Below are 14,280 nucleotides of genomic sequence, written 5' to 3'. Positions count from 1 at the left end.
GTGGATCCATACACTCTTGACCATATCTTATTCCATCAATGGGTACATGCAGCATAAAAAAAATACAATGGTTTGACTCTGGGAACGACAAACTCTGTGAGGCAAACCAGAATCAACATAGCTTTCATTTACGAAACAAAAAAGACCAAAACAAACACCTCTTGAAACAACAGGACGTAAGGAAGATAGTAATATTAACTGTACTCGTTTGTGAAGCAATTTTGTTAAAATGATATGGTATAATCATGGAAGTTTTGGAGAACATGGAAAAGTCTGGTGTATTTGTTAGGCTCAGTTGGTACTGAACATCCCCCACCCACCCACCCACCGCTATGGCATTTAAAAATGTTTTAGAAATAAATCTACTCACACAGCTGATACTAATTTTTGATAAATTAAATTATGTAAAGGCAATTAATTTTATCAACAGTATAAAACTTATTTTTCAGTTTTAGATATAAATAGCTGACTACATCCAACAGTTTGTCTCAAATGATAACAATAGAAACTATAAACAAAGAACAGCTAGTTCAAGGTATTACTGCGATTTGTTTCTTTAGTCTAGAGTAAAAACTTGACTATCTTGCATAGTGCAAGGTCTTGATTATCCTGTCTAGTGCAGACCATATCTAAAGATTTAGCTTGTTCTGCTTACAAGAATGTACATAAATCTCGATAGCAGCACACATATACGTACATCTATGTGTGTGTATGTGTAAGGTACTTTGCTATAGAACTTGACACCAGCACATATGGTGTTTGGTACCAATAAAACCAGAACCAATTATTATTATTATTGCCTTTCAAGCAGACGGACGTGTCTCCCGAAGCTCTGTAAGTTGTTGTCATTTTTGCATGTAAATCTTTTAAAACCTGTAATATTTTATATATTTGTGCAGCCAAGCCGACTAGGTTCTTACGGAGCTAGTCGGTTAGGCAAAATTTCCCCCATTTAGGAGCAAAATTTTCATTTGAACATTTTGAAATTTCCATTTTCACACATATCAATTTTGAAAAATGTCTTTGAAGAGAGTGAGCTCTTCCCTTCTTTCCACATCACACCCTCCACCAAAGGACGACATGTCAAGTCGCATGTCATCCCGCCCATCTCATGCCATAAAAGGCAAAGAGATAAATGTTGAGGAACATTCTGCCATGTGCAGCGCTCCTGATTCCAATATTTCAACCGACTTTCGGATCTGCACTTCCCAGCTCTTACCTCCATCATTGCTCCTACACCAGAGAAGGAGGAAGAGAAGAACAGAACAATGAAGAACAAAGAAGACAACACCAAAACCAAAACCAGTAGCCATTGCAGCTAAGCAGAGCTCAGAAGAAATCCAAGTTACAATGGCAGAAATGAAGGATGCAAAGGAGTTGTTAAGGAAAGACGGAAATAATGTTTTCCTTAACACTCCACAAGCATTAATCTACGACACCAACAAACGTACAATCATTTACAAGATATATAACACAAAGTACCATAAAATAGAAAATGCTACTCCACAGAGGTTGGAGATAGCACTCAAGCCCATATGGGGCCACAAAAGTTTCGTTACTAAAGGGAAGCGCTTTGGAATGGTGGAAGTGTGCTTCCCAACAGAAGAGGATGCAATCCAGCACTCACCGACACCCCTGAAGGCGGAAGATTTATTACTCGTGCTGACATACCTTGGTCGGCGCGTAACCAAAATAAAACTTGAACATAGTGGCAGCTGTGCTCTTTGACATTGAAGAGACTGCCACTATTCTGGAGGTACACAAAATGCAAAAACAAAGCTGGTCGGGTGTGGGCATGCAGCTCCTTGTTCAAATTGAACAAGATATCATAAATTCCATACCCGACTCAATAAACTTGCCGGATGGCACAAGAATTCATGTTGCTGTAGAGGGGCGAAGGTCAAAGTGCTACCTGTGCAGCAGCGACCAACACTTAAAAAAAGACTGCCTCATCTACAAACAGAGATTGGAGGCAGAAAAAAAATAATAATAATAATAATGACATCAAAAAATACCTTAGGAATGAGAACCCAGGTTCAAAATTTCCCCAAGACACCTGTTGAAGGCTGGAGGGTGTATCAGCCAAAGCGTTGTGTTAACAACAAACAAGACGAGGACAAATATCCGTCAATGTAAATCATCATCATCATCGTCATCATTTAATGTCCGCTTTCCATGCTGGCATGGGTTGGACAATTTGACTGAGGACTGGTGAACCAGATGGCTGCACCAGGCTCCAATCTGATCTGGCAGAGTTTCTACAGCTGGATGCCCTTCCTAATGTAAACCACTCCGAGAGTGTAGTGGGTGCTTTTACATGCCACTGGCACGAAGGCCAGTCAGGCAGTACTGGCAATGGCCACACTCAAATGGTGTTTTTTATGTGCCACCTGCACACGAGCCAGTCCAGCAGCACTGGCAACAACCTCGCTTGAATATTTTTTCACATACTGGCACAAGTGCCAGTAAGGCAACGCTGGAAACGATCATGCTCGAATGATGCTTTTTACATGCCACCGGCACAGAAGCCAGTCAGCTGCTCTGACAACGATCATGCACAGATGGTGCGGTTAGCACTCCACTAGCACAGATGCCAGTCATGAAATTTGATTTCGATTTCAATTTCACTTGCCTCAACAGGTCTTTGCAAACAGAGTTTAGTGTCCAATGAAGGAAAGGTACGCATAAGTGGGCTGGTTACACCCCTGGCATAGACCATGGGTTATGGTCTCACTTGGCTTGCCGGGTCTTCTCAAGCACACCATATTTCCAAAGGTCTCGGTCACTAGTCATTGCTTTGGTGAGGCCTAATGTTCAAAGATTGTGCTTCACCACCTCATCCCAGGTCTTCCTGAGCCTACCTCTTCCACAGGTTCCCTCAACCACTAGGGTGGCACTTTTTCACACAGCTATCCTCATCCATTCTTGCCACATGTCCATACCAGCGCAATCATCTCTCTTGCACACCACAATTGATGCTTCTTAGGTCCAACTTTTCTCTCAAGATACTTACACTCTGTTGAGTATGCACACTGACATTACACATCCAGTGGAGCATACTGGCTTCATTTCTTGCAAGCTTATGCATGTCTTCAGCAGTCACGGCCCATATTTCACTGCCATGTAGCATGGCTGTTCGTATACATGTGTCATACAGTCTACTTTTTACTCTGAGCAAGAGGCCCTTTTTTGCCAGCAGAGGTAAGAGCTCTCTGAACTTTGCCCAGGCTATTCTTATTCTAGCAGCTACACTTTCAGTGAACCCCACCCCCACCCCCACCCCCCACCCCCGCTACTGACTTGGTCACCTAGGTAACGGAAACTATCAACTACTTCTAGTTTTTCTCACTGGAATGTGGCAGAAGTTGTTCTCTGCACATTTTCAGTGTTTATTGCTCCTGAGCCCCTGCCACATACAAAAACTATCTTCCCAGTTAGCCTTCCTTTGATATTGCTGCACCTCTTATGTGTCCATAGCTTACACTGGGTACATCTTATGGAGTTTCTACCTACGCCTTTTCTACAGATCGAGCAGGGCCATCTACCTGAAGGGATTTGTGGTTTGTCTACCTTCCTACTTATTAGGACTTTGGTTTTAGCTAGGTTGACTCTAAGGCCCTTCGATTCTAATCCTTGCTTCCACACCTGAAACTTCTCCTCTAGTTTTGATAGTGACTCAGCAATTAGGGCAAGGTCATCAGCATAGAGGAGTTCCCAGGGGCATCCTGTCTTGAATTCCTCTGTTATTGCCTGGAGGACTATGATAAATAGGAGGGGGCTGAAGACTGAACCTTGGTGGGCCCCTACTTCTACCCAGAAAGCCAGGTACAGAGGTTTATCTTTGGCTAGGTATTTCTCCTGCAGCTGTCTTACCAGAAATATAGCATCAGTGGTGCTTTTCCCTGGCATGAACCCAAACTGCATCTCATCTACACTGACTCTCTCCCTAATTAGTTGGGCTATGACCCTCTCCATCTAAACTGACTCTCTCCAAGATAACAGAGTTAAACGTTTTAGGTTTATTTCCTTCCTTATCTACAGCGCTAATGAGTCCAAGAGAAAGATACATGTCTGAATAATTATGTTTCTTTTATACATCATTTAACAAACCATGTCTACACCTCCATTTTCCAACCAATGTCTCTATCTGTTATTACAATAACAATGAGGGCAGCAAGCTAGCAAAATCATTCGCACAACAGACAAAAAGAAACTCAGTAGCATTTCTTTTGACTTTATTCTCTGAGTTCAAATTCTACCATGAGTAACTTTGCCTTTCATGGTTGATAAAATAATTACCAGTTGAGTAACAAAGTCAATGTTACGAAGTCCCTTCCATGAAATTTCAGGCCTTATGGCTATAGCAGAAAGGATTATTACAACATTATACAACATAAATACACATGTTTCACCAACTCATTGCACAATAAGGAATATAATGCCATAGATGAATTACTTTTTCAACCCCATTGATACTTTCCAATAGGTAATTTTTGCTGATCTACTATCTTTCGTTGAATATGAATTTAAAAAAAAAATAAAAATCTCACTCAACAACTTGTTATAAAAGACTGCTAGGCAGCATTGCTAGTCAATGCTAGGGAATCAATACTAGAAGGATTTAATGGATAGCTTGCTATAGATAGTTGTTTTGTGATATCTATTAGGAAGGTATCAAAAAAATAGACAGCCACAGAGCAAGTAAAACAAAGAGAAAAGAAACACATAATTCCAGAAGATTATTTTTTTTAAATGTTTCAGTTGAAATGAGATTTTATCAAATTATATATATATATATAAATATGTATATATTTGATCAATATCATTTATCAAATCATGTTGTTTCTTTTCTTTCCTTTCTGATCAACATCTATTATTTTAGTATTTCAGAGCAGTGAATCAGTGTTAAGTCCGTCTCTATTGAATCTCAAGCCTTAAGTTTGAAACATCAACTTAAAATTTTTGGCATACTGCTTGAGTACAACTGATTTTTTTTTTTTTTTACATAACACACATTAGCTCTTTAGCAGTGTGTCACTCATTAAATCTTTGTCACATCTATTAGGCCTGTAACGTTTTGTTCGGTATTGCTGTTTTCAACAAATGTACGTTACACTCACTGATCCCTTTGTCTTCAACTTTTCCGTCGTTTGTGGTAAGAAAATAATGTCAAGATTGTCAAACACACTCATTCTTTTCATATAATGCTTGCTGGAATATGCAGAATGATCCTTGGTTAAATGAAACCATGGCATAACTGAAAGTAAGTTTTGCATAGTTGTTTGGCGCTCTGCCGTTTTTAATGGCATTGGCTGGAAGTTTGGGTTGCAGGTTTGGTTATAGGCTGTTACGGTCATCTCAAAATCTGCATATTAAAGATTGCAGGAGATAAATAGCCAGGAGAGAATTCCAAAGAGTTGATGTTCTGTTGTGGAAGGATCAGGCTTCTTGGTAAGTTTGGCTATGGGGAAGGGACATACAAAAGATGGTTGATGAAGGGAAGTGAGTTCATTAGTTGGATAACCCAAGAGGAGGTGACATGTGATCAACTAATTCTGATAAAAAAAGAAAACTATGTAGAATTGAAAGAGAGAGAGAGAGAGAAAGAGAGAGAGAGAGAGAGAGGAGATAGTAATCTGTAGTCTGATCCGGGCCTATATAAAAGCAACAATCACTACAAGTCCAGCAAGACATAATGACTAGGAAGTGAAGTAGTCAAGATCAGTCTATAATATATGTATGTGTGTGAGAGAGAATGAGAGAGGTTTCTGTCTCTATGTCTGCTTTGTATTCAGAAACTACTAAACGAACACTCACAATCATATCATCATCATCATAGATTTTTACTCACTACCTCATAGTACCAATCCTGGACAGTGGATTGATAGAATTATTAGATGTTTAAGCAAGGTAGCTAGCAATATCATAATATAATGGTGAACAGGAGTAGCTGGAGAGACAAAACGGTGATGATAAGGAGTCAGAAAGTAGAAAAGGTTATGTAGATAAGTTCGCAAGAGTGTGAGAAGAGCAGGACAATTGGTTAGAGATAGGAGTAAAGGTGAATATAGTGAATGGTGAATAAGAGTGACAGTATGGTAAAAGGTAAATATGAGTCGAGCGGGGAAGGGATATGAAATAGAAGAGGCTCGGGAGGGAGGCGGTGATATGTGGCAGTATAGAAAAAGTGGAGAGCAGTAGAATAAAAAAAAAAGCTGTAAGTAAATATGAAAAGGCAGTGGGGTTGATATGTTGGAGTTGGTAAGTGAAGGAGTGTGTTTGTGGGGAGAGAGAGAGAGAGAAGTACAGTGACAGAGATGGAGATCAGAGATACTTAAAAGCAGTTATAGTGAGTGGTGAACAAAGAGGTGTAATTAGTTGTAGATATGAGAGAGTGTTAAGAATGAGATATTGCAGTTATGAAATGTAGCTCAGGAGAAAAGTAGAAATAACAGGTGGCACAGAAGTGTTGACGACTATGAGAATAAAGTGGGATGAGATGATATTGAGAACGGGGAGTGGGTGACACAAGGAAATGATTCCAGGGGTACAAAATACACAGTTCTGCTCTCATAAAATTATAGTGGCTGAACAGTGCCATGCTTAAAAGAATGATGGAGGGCTGTATAGTAGCAAGATGAAGGAGTGGCGAAGGTTTGAAAGGAGGAGATTGAGTGTAGGGCCTAGTTGTGTGCATATAGATGTAAAATTATATATTTAAAAGGAATTAGAAGGACAAAGGTATAAACAATTATGTTATGAACTTCATTAGCTTACATCTGTTTCTGCCACAACATGCAATGCATTCAATAGTTGAATGCTAGAGTATCACCTTATAGCTTCACCAGAGCTTCAAACATGAAGTGCACTTTATTCCAATTCCTTATTATTGCTCTCTACTCAATGGACACTTTGTTCTGAAGTATATCTATGGTGAGCTCTAAATCCAGGTTATTAATATTGCTATGCCTACATAAAATATCAATCCATATATATATATATATATATATATATATATGATAAAGAGGCAGTATTTGTCAAAGTCGTGAAGATCAGAAAAATAAAAAGATATTTCTCTGCCTAGTATTGACATGTGCTGTTTCAGGAGTTTAACGATATCACCATCAACTTGAAGCTCGTTTTCATCAATAAACATGTTTAGTTGAGGAAATGATGCAAAGTTCTTTCTATCCAGCTTTGGGTGCCAAAGTTCAAGCTTCATTTTGTAATCAGTTATTTTTTTATAAGAATGAAGCATGGTTACATCGTTCCCTTGCAGTGAAAGGTTGACGGCATTCACTAACCTGAATATATCCACCAAAAATGCCAAGCAGATCATAAAATGAACATCAGCGAATTTAGCATGCAAATCTGGTTGACTTCTTTTCCTAGAAGGAAGACACTCTTCATTGTTTTTTTGTCTCAAAAGCTATCTCACTTATGAGTGCAACAGAAGCATTTTGAAGTCAGAATCACTTTCTTTGCACAACTTGGCAAACAGATGAGAGTTGGATGCATTTGCTTTGATGAAGTTCACCACTGTAATCACATAATCCAGAACATTTTTCAAATCATCAGGAATGGTTTTCACCATTAGTATTTGTGGATGAATTGTGCAGTGTGTACCAATAGCAGCTGGGGATTTTTCTTTCACCAAAGTTTGAAAACCAAAACGGCAACCAAGGATTGCCAGAGTGCCATTGGTGCACACTAGTGACATGCTCTCAGTTGATATCATGTGCCTCAAAAAATTTGTCCACTTTGTTAAATATTTCCCTTGCTGTTGTTTTGGTGCTGAAGGTTTTGCAAAACAGGAATTCATCTTCCAGGTGATTTTTATGGACATAATGTACATAGATGCAAAATTGGGCTAAGTTGGCAACATCCACCATTTCATCAAACTGAATCACGAAAAAGTTAAAAAGTGAATTATGAATCTTCGAGGCCACCTGTGACAGAATGTTATCAGACAGCTAATGGTATTCACCTGCTTACAGCATCATTTGAGAGAGAGAGAGAGACATGCTTCAGCTTCTGAAGTTTAGAACTTCTCAGCACATTCGATATGGTATCTTTGCAGCAAAGAAATATCAACTCTTTGCTGATATTGTGGGGCTTTTTGGCAACAGCTATTTTCCTTGAAACCTCGTAGAATGCTTTCAAACTAGTTGTAATGTCTAGCAAAAACATTCCTGTGTCATCAAGTCTGGATGTCGTCAATCTGTCGGTTTCATGTCTGAAGAAGTCAACATCTCTATTGAACTGGGATGCTTTGTTTCTTTAACTTGCTGGGCTTTAGTGAAGTAGATGCCAAAATCTCAGAGCACAAAACACATTGTGGTTTCTCTTCTCCACCAGATTTTATCACAGTAAAATTGAATTTCAAATAAGATTTATCAAATACATATTTTTTTTTGAGAGACATTATGTAAAAAAAGATAAAATTCAGTAAACAAATTTAATATAACTACATTGAATATTTATTTCGCATTTATCATATACTATAGGTGTGCATATATGCCTTATTGCAGCAACTTTTGGGTATACCAATTAGCAATAAAGCTTACTTCTCATTATTAATTGTGGAAGAAATCCAAAGCTTATGTGAACGTTTTTTTTGTAGATAAACCTCCGTAAATTGATAACCATTGAGATGACAGTTCTGTCAGAACACATTGCCATGAAAAACAATCATGGCTTATAAAGCCCTGCCAACATGCAGGATGCGAATGGGTGACTGGCAAAGGGCAAGGTCATGTGGGAACATGCACCGGTGAGGAAAATGACAGCGAGAGATATGCAAATGCATGGGTAGCAGTAGTGGAATGGTGAGTCATGTGAGTGTAGAATAGTGACAGCATATGCACAATCAAACATTATACATGCATTTTTTCCATCAACCAATCACATTTGTTGTACAACGAGTGTGATTAGCAAATTATTGTGTATGAGTGGTATGGAGTTTGAAGTCAATGACAAAAAAGGATGATAGCATGCAAAAAATTGGAAGTCTTGAAATTCTTTAATTGCCTCAAGCTACCTGTTTTCATGATACTTCAGCATCTCTTTGCAGTCCCCCTAAAATCACTTTGTGGTCCCCTAGGGCAGGGGTTTTCAAACTGTGGTTCACGGACCACAGGGGGTCCGCAAGGACAAGACAGGGAGGTCTGTGGACAGCAAATACTTTTTATGGGCAATTTGATTTTATACATGTTTTTTAATCGAAATCTTTTAATTGACAATAAACCTATTCGTTAAATACTGTTAAATAAATAAATGTAAAAGTGTATGTTATTTTTTAGCAAATATTTATGTATAAATTTCATAAGTGTTTATAAGGGTAAAGCCTGAAATATAAAGGGGTCCGCAAGTCAAAAAGTTTGAAAACCCCTGCCCTAGGGGACTACAGACTCCAGTTTGAGAACCACTGCTTTAGATTATGTATTGAAGGGTGACAAATACACGGAGGGAACAAGACACCAACCTTATCATCTGACACAATTAATCTGACCATACTGTAAGGTTTCTACTATTATCAATAATAATTTCTAATATTTATTTTCCATTCCAAAGCTATTAATTAGAAATAGCCAAGCAAAATAAGGAATTATTAAAAAAATATTGTCTTTTATCCAATTTAATCCTAACAGTGAATTTCATATGAAACAATGGTTGTTAAATGTAGAAGTGTCACATAGACATTTTTGAAACTATTTAACTATGAATATTGCAGGCTTTAAATTATTAATTAAAAATAAATGACAGTTTTTAGACTATTCAAAAGATTAAACAATAACAAAAATAACGGAAAGAATTCAAAGTGAAAAATATTTTAATTTAAAACTCAGTAAATATAATAAACTTGAAACATCCTCAATAACATTCAAGGAAGAATTTGTAAATAGTGACTAAATAAAACTGAAGAGAACACATGCAACATTTCATTTCATTTCAAGCTAAATTCTACCAATGACGATGACTTGACTATACCTCGTCATGAACAGGTACCATATTACAAGCTGATTTATCCATCAATCTAAACTCTTCACTTTTATAATGTAATGTGCTGAAGAAATAAATGTATCTTGAATTATAAAAACAAATATTAGTTAAATGGTATCATTGAATAGCAAAAATCTCATTAAAAAAAAACAACACATTTATAACCAAGGTGGAACTCTGACAAACATTATGATTGTTGTTCAAGTTCCCATGGTGATAATTTATCCTAATAATGAAGCTTTTTGTGACCATATTTTTGTTGAGATAATACATTGCCTTTGTTTTCAATTTTCAAAACAATGAAGAATTTAGTAAAATAATAAATCTCAGGAAGTTGGGCCTCACAGAGGAAATGACAATGGACCATGATGTCTGGCAATATGAAGTTCTTGAGAAAACCCACCCACGTCAGCAAAACTGAGTTCTAGAAGCGCTGTGTGTCCCACCCATGCTTAACAAGAAAACTTCTCACACACTCTACCACAACACACCAAACTATGTCTCTACATCTCTTCTCTTCCTCACATTTCCACTTCATACTCTATGCTTACCTCCCACTCCCCAATCCTGTCCTCTTGGCCCTGTGTCACTGTATCATTGATCTCTGCTTGCCTCCAACCTGCGTTCTACCCACACGCCCTGTCTCTCTCTATATTATTGCTATCTGTTAGCCCCCTCACCCTACCCCAACAAACCAATCTACACCTCCACATTGCTTCTCTTTCTCACATTTCCTCCTTCATATGCTATGCTTAGCTCTCACTCCACAATCCTGTCCTCAGTTTCGCTGACGTGGGCGGGTTTTGACTAGAGACTAGACATATCCAAGGATATGATGCTACAATAGTAGTCATGGAAGAGAGAGAGAGAGAGAGAGACAGACAGAGAGAGAGAGACAGACAGAGAAAGAAAACAGGATGTCTTTGAACTAAAGGTTAGTGTGTGCTTCTGAAAGAATTAATGCTAATCAATCAAGAGGTTTTTCTTTGGCAGGGAGTCCAGAATGTGAAACAAGACTAATCCATTATGAGTCTCACTCGAACTTTGCAGAGGGTTACTAGTTGTTAGAAGCTGAAGTATTTCCTGGTTCAAAAGAGATTCCATAGGTGAAATTCTGCACTAGCTTCATACTGAGAATATGACGAAGGTATGCATGAGTATATTATAAAAAGTTATCATAAGAGGGAAATAGACTGTTTTATTGCTATTGGAGATTACGTGGTTCCTCTACACTGTCCTCAGAACCAGTCCCAGCAACTATTTTAGTTTTAATATATCGCAGTTGGAGCTTCCTAAAATGGAAGCTTCCATAAAAAAAAAACATTTCAGACAATATGACAAATATTGTAACTCTTGCTATTGGCATACGTGCACTTATCTATGTGAACTTCCGTAACTAATATTTTATTAACGTAAAATAACAGTGACTAGTTTCTTTGGATTCTGGTCAAGTTTTAAACTGTGTCTTCTGACGGTGTAAGGTTTTCTAATAGTCCATTAGGATTAATATTGGTCTCACATTTTGGCAAAAAGCCAGCAATTTCTAGGGAGTCGGTAAATTGATTACTTCGACCTCAGCTTTCAGCTGGTACTCATTTTATTGCCTCTGAAAGGGTGATGAAAGGCAAAGTGGACGTCGGCGAAATTTGAAATCAGAACGTAGAGACGGATGAAATGCCACTAAGCATTTTGCCCGGCAGCTCGCCGCCCTAACATAAGGATTAATATTGAAAGTTGAAATAAGTTCTTATAACCTAAGATTCATGCCTCACATACACTTATTATGAAATAGCATTTAAAAAAAGGGGGGGGGGAGAAAGTTATAACTGATAGAAAAAAGTAACTGGTCCCAGAAATATTTCAATCTTCATTAACATCTTGATTAATGATATCTCGATTGCAAATCTCTTCCTTTAATATCTTTTTATTACTTTACAATTAGCGATAAAACTAACAACAAAAATAACTTCAAATTACACCAATTTAGTAATTATACACAGCTTTGACTACGAATAACAATTTCTGGATTGAACAAAATACAAATATAGTTTTCCATTATAAGTACAATTCGTATGGCTGTACTGAAGAAGAAGGAAATTCAAAAGGCATCATCAAAGAATGGAAAAATTTTTTCAAAACCTAAAATGATTTTTTTTTTAACATGCCCAATGTAAAAAAAAAAAAAAGTTACTCTTTTTTCATTTTCCTTCTCCCACAAGAAGCAAAGATATTAAATATTTTCAAGTTAAATACATAACATTGTAAGAAATAACAGACAACAAGCTGAACTAATGGCTTTATCAGCCGCTGAAAAAGTAGTCCAAACTAATCGCTCATAAAGTGGTTGAACTGGACGGATGTTAGTACCAAGCATATTATCTCTCTCGCTCAATTTCCAGATTTCCTCCAGTTGTCTTCGTGATATTGAAAGAGGTTTCTTAACAATGATCCAGATAACACATTCATTGCAAGGAGGGACTGGTATGCTACCGTTGTACTGAAAGAAATCAGTTTCTTTGAGTCCTTCGTCTATTAATCCACTTAAACTGAAGTCTTTCAGTAGCATTGATTTTGAACCTAAATCAGGAAGAACATCAATAATTTTACTGAGCATGGGGTTGTCAAGAGGTTCTATTTCAAAGAAAAATGCTATTATTGCTATACCATCCGGATGAAGTATTGCAGTGGTTAAATCGCTGTACTGGAAATTTTTATTAACAATATGCATTTCGAGTGGAAATCCTTCGCCATCAATATAATGTGCAGATCCACGTGTGATACTCTTATACCTCCAGTGGAAATGGAGCTGAATAGTGTAAAAAGTCGCCCGAAGACTTTCGCCATTTAATACAAAATTCCCATGTACTTGTACTTTCAAAATACTTTCGCTGATAAACATAAAATATTCCACTTTACTGTTGTTCCGCTCATTAAAATACTCTAGAGTTTCCCACCAGTCAACATGTGTAGTATATGCTAGCTGGATATTGACAGGGCTTTGAGAAGAGAAATTGCAATTTGAAAACGTGTTTGCCCAAAGCTCGGAATGGTCATAGGACCAGCCGAAGGCAGGAAAGACAGAGAACATGTTGAAAAATAATAAAAACAAAATTAACATAGCGTACATGTATCTATTTATGTGTAAACTGATATATATATATATATGAAACAAGTTAACACTAACTTTCAGTTATTATTTTTATGGACAGTGAAAGAGAAAAACTCTCAATTTCTTCCAGAAAAAACCCCCCAAAATGTGAACGCGTTACTGAACGCCATGCATGAAATAATCAAACAAACTTGTAGACCGTAAACAATGGTGGGGTATTAGTACAAATTTATCGATCGGAGTAGTCGGAAAAATCAGTATTTTGATCTCACCAATAACTGTAAAGACGCTGACGAATTCCTGATTTTACTCTCTGGCCAAAAAAATATTGAAATAGAGTTTACTGTTGAGTTTGATTTATCGTTTGTATGCTGCAGGCATTAGGGCAGCGGACTCGCGGTCATAGGATCGCGGTTTCGATTCCCAGACCGGGCGTTGTGAGTGTTTATTGAGCGAAAACACCTAAAGCTTCACGAGGCTCCGGCATGGGATGGTGGCGAACCCTGCTGTACTCTTTCACCATAACTTTCTCTCACTCTTACTTCCTGTTTCTGTTGTGCCTGTATTTCAAAGGGTCGGCCTTGTCACACTGTGTCACACTGAATATCCCCGAGAACTACATTAAGGGTACACGTGTCTGTGGAGTGCTCAGCCACTTGCACGTTAATTTCACGAGCAGGCTGTTCCGTTGATCGGATCAACTGGAACCCTCGACGGAGTGCCAACAACAAGCGCTGCAGACATTTAGATGAAAACATCCTTTGATTAAAATATTTAATTAAATAGCAAGTACAAAGTAGGGCCATACGCTGTAAAATTTCATACAGTTTAACAAGATATCAACGGATTAACTTTGAAAAACGAAGATCCAGTAGTTATAATTATGTATAATAGGGTAGTTTTCCATTTACTTTGACCTCCAGTGCTACGTTCGTCCCGTTGGATCTCGGAAATGTAAAATAGTGGGTTCATACATTTGCTTTGATAAATATATTCATATATTTGATACACTCAGAAATTATTTACATATTAATAAAATAAGCCAAAAATCACGGCTAATTTAAAAGATCCTAAGAGGGTAAATGCTTGGAAACAACTAACGTAATTATTGATTCTGTCATGTTGTATTTTCAGAATATGAATTTTTTTGAAACCAGAATGACCAAATT

The 14,280-nt window shown here is 37.6% G+C and overlaps 2 protein-coding genes across 3 annotated transcripts in view; both read right to left on the bottom strand.

The window, feature by feature from the left end:
- Positions 1-14,280, bottom strand: part of LOC106874580 (ubiquitin-like-conjugating enzyme ATG10) — a 323,193-nt gene that overhangs the window by 127,503 nt on the left and 181,410 nt on the right. The window lies entirely within an intron of this gene.
- Positions 12,122-13,270, bottom strand: LOC128248604 (carbonic anhydrase 2-like). The gene has a single exon (XM_052970265.2). It carries the CDS (start codon positions 13,127-13,129, stop codon positions 12,248-12,250), a length of 882 nt encoding a protein of 293 aa, XP_052826225.1. The 5' UTR covers positions 13,130-13,270; the 3' UTR covers positions 12,122-12,247.

The sequence above is a fragment of the Octopus bimaculoides genome, chromosome 8, assembly GCF_046866305.1.
Source record: "Octopus bimaculoides isolate indiv1 chromosome 8, ASM4686630v1, whole genome shotgun sequence".
Lineage (NCBI taxonomy): Eukaryota > Metazoa > Mollusca > Cephalopoda > Octopoda > Octopodidae > Octopus > Octopus bimaculoides.
This window is presented reverse-complemented; position numbering and strand designations above follow the sequence as displayed.

Excerpts from the sequence above, each read along its gene's own strand:
- LOC128248604 (XM_052970265.2), bottom strand. The coding sequence starts at position 13,129 with ATGTACGCTATGTTAATTTTGTTTTTATTATTTTTCAACATGTTCTCT.